At 35.9% G+C, this 2,615-nt stretch overlaps 1 protein-coding gene across 4 annotated transcripts; it reads left to right on the top strand.

The window, feature by feature from the left end:
* The first annotated feature begins 1,137 nt into the window (after window positions 1-1,137).
* On the top strand, window positions 1,138-2,578 carry LOC118732410 (DNA ligase 3-like). Of its 4 annotated transcripts, none has more exons than XM_036461540.1 (6): window positions 1,138-1,223; window positions 1,294-1,622; window positions 1,673-1,866; window positions 1,933-2,115; window positions 2,188-2,357; window positions 2,413-2,578. In XM_036461540.1, exons 2-6 carry the CDS (start codon window positions 1,343-1,345, stop codon window positions 2,531-2,533), a joined length of 948 nt encoding a protein of 315 aa, XP_036317433.1. In that variant the 5' UTR covers window positions 1,138-1,223; window positions 1,294-1,342; the 3' UTR covers window positions 2,534-2,578. The 4 variants fall into 4 exon arrangements, 3 of the variants coding, with proteins under 3 accessions (XP_036317433.1, XP_036317434.1, XP_036317432.1); XM_036461541.1 differs by having other exon boundaries at window positions 1,160-1,223; window positions 1,298-1,622; XR_004992129.1 differs by having other exon boundaries at window positions 1,181-1,622; window positions 2,165-2,357; window positions 2,413-2,528.
* Window positions 2,579-2,615: the final 37 nt, after the last annotated feature.

The raw sequence follows: 2,615 nt of genomic DNA, 5'->3' as shown, positions 1-2,615 counted from the left end.
AGAATAGCCAATCAAATGTCAGGCAGATGTTCAATATAAAGGCAGTTTACGTGATCTAAGTTTAAACTGGCCCTAAGAAAAACAAAATGTGCGTTAAGCTACCAAGTACCGAAGTAACGAGATCGGTGTGAATACCCCGTATATAAGTGATACATACCAGGATGAAAGCATATAAAGTGTGCCAGATAGCAATGACATTCTGGTATTCTTATTTGATAATTTATTATCAGGAAATTTTCTTTGATTTGACTTTCACGTTAACCCCTTTGAGTGAGAACTTATGTATTTTTTTGGATTTGAATAAAAAACTAAAGGAAAAATGCCAAGAAATTCATGCTGATTTCAGTCCAAAAACGAAGGGTTAAGGCCAGATTTGAAAAAAGCGAACAACAGAAATGAAAGGAAAAAATAATAACAATTTTGCTTTCAAATATGACGACGTACACTTTATCGGGCATGTTCTGAAATTCGAGACTTTGAAATCGACTCGAATTGCCAAATAGTTTTTAATTATATCTGATGAAAAGAGTGAATAGTCTAATTGAAAACCGTAAAAGAAGAAACAGCGATATGAAATAAATAATTTTAATGCGAGAGTTGTAAATTTTTTGGTTAAAAACCATCGAAAAAATTATCGAAATCAAGTCGATTTAAAATTTTCGAATTTCAGAACATGCCTGTATATTAATTCACTACGATACATACATGTAGGTATTTATAAAAGTAACGCACTCTTAACAAACTTGTACTCTGCTTTGAAACCGTAATAATTGATTTTTGAACCAGTCGGCGGATAGCGCCCAACAAATTGTAATAAAATCTTGGGTCCATTCGACATGATTGGCTTTGGTAGGAATGCGCCGCAAAATGTTTCAGTAGGCTCATATTTCCCTCGCACTAGGGTTAGCAATTGCAATGAATCATTTGGCTTGCATTCCGTTGAATTTTTTGTTTCTGCTGGTATATGAAAATCCAGAAATTTGATCTAGAAAATAAAACATTTATTTCATATACATACATATAAATATTTTTTTAATTTCAAGGCTTCACATACCTGCACTCTTTCATCGACGCCGCCATAAAACTCAAATCGGCACTGTACTCTCGATGCCGACAACACTGGAATGATGTTGACATTTGGAACTGTTGGAAACAGCTGAGCCGTGTCAAAGCGGCCTGATTTGTTTACGCGCGAGTCGAATATTTGCTTGCAATTTTCTGCGGTGAGAAAGGAAAATACGTGTTTATTTCATTTGTTTTAATGGTTTTAATGTTTAATTTGTTTTGTTCAAGAAAGAAAATTAGCACAGTGAGACAAACAGCTCGGCACTTCGTCATTGAAATGTTTAAAAATCAAGACAACCGGCTAGATACTTTTCGTCGCGTTTGTGATGAAATTGGGGAAGAGCGCAGCTATAACAACAAAGCAGAATTGCTGAAAGTGTTCTTTCAAAAAGGTGCTGATCGTAAAGGTTTTAAAGGCGATGTGTTGCTTTGGGTACAAATGTTAATACCCGGTGCCAGTCACCGGGTGTACAACCTGCAAAACAAGCAAATGGTCAAGTTGTTCTCAAGGATATTCTCTTCTGATATTCAAGACATGCAGCGGGATTTGGAACAAGGTAGGTTATTTATTGAACAATATTAGCTTTAAATAAGTATTTCATTGCAGATGGCGACGTTTCCGAAACATTGTCGAAGTATTTTGAGACTTCACAAAAAATAAAACCGCAAGAAGAAAGTTCGCTCTATCTACAAGAAGTTGAAGAATTTCTGATAAAATTGGAACAGCGTACCAAAGAAGATGAACAAACAGATTTGTTGCGACAATTGTGCAAGCAAGCAACTGCTTTAGATCTGAGAATGGTGCGCTGAAAACTTAAAAAAATAATCCAACTTTTTTAAAATGTTTTGAAATTGTTTAATTGTTAGGTGATACGTCTAATCAAGCAAGATTTGCGTATAAATGCAGGAGCGCGGCATATACTTGATGCATTTGGACCACTTGCCTATCCCGCCTACCAATCTTCCCGGGACTTGGGTGCTGTTGTGAAGCAATTCGCTTCCACAGGAAAGCAGAAACAGTTGGTGTCGTCGCCTCTTAAAGTCACAAAAGTAAATGTGTAAACAAAATAAATCTCGTTTGCCTAATATTAATATGTAGAAAAAAATAAATTGTCCAACTAGGTTACAGGTAAAATTGGTCAGGTGCAAGTAATGACGCCCATTTCCCCTATGTTAGCTAACGCCTGTAAATCGGTTGAAGAAGCATTCAAGAAATGCCCAAGCGGTTTATACACTGAAATCAAATATGATGGGGAGCGCGTACAGATACACAAACGAGGGACCGAATTCAAGTAAATTTTGATTTTAATCAAATGCATAATATATTATATATTCTTTATCCTTCAGATTTTTTAGTCGTAATCTAAAACCCGTCATGGATCATAAAATCAAACGTTTCCACGAACTTATCCCAAAGGTGAATTCTCACAACTTTGCTCTCGATTTTCGCAAGATTCGAAATGCGTAGTCAAAGTTAATCTAATAGCCTATTTCCTCCAAAGGCTTAACTGCAGTTAAGCCTTTGGAGGAAATAGGCTATTAGATTAACT

The sequence above is a fragment of the Rhagoletis pomonella genome, unplaced genomic scaffold, assembly GCF_013731165.1.
Source record: "Rhagoletis pomonella isolate Grant_MI unplaced genomic scaffold, Rhpom_1.0 Rhpom_scaffold_19811, whole genome shotgun sequence".
NCBI classification, from domain to species: domain Eukaryota; kingdom Metazoa; phylum Arthropoda; class Insecta; order Diptera; family Tephritidae; genus Rhagoletis; species Rhagoletis pomonella.
Note: the sequence above shows the minus strand (reverse complement) of the source record. Positions and strands in the feature narration are given on the sequence as shown.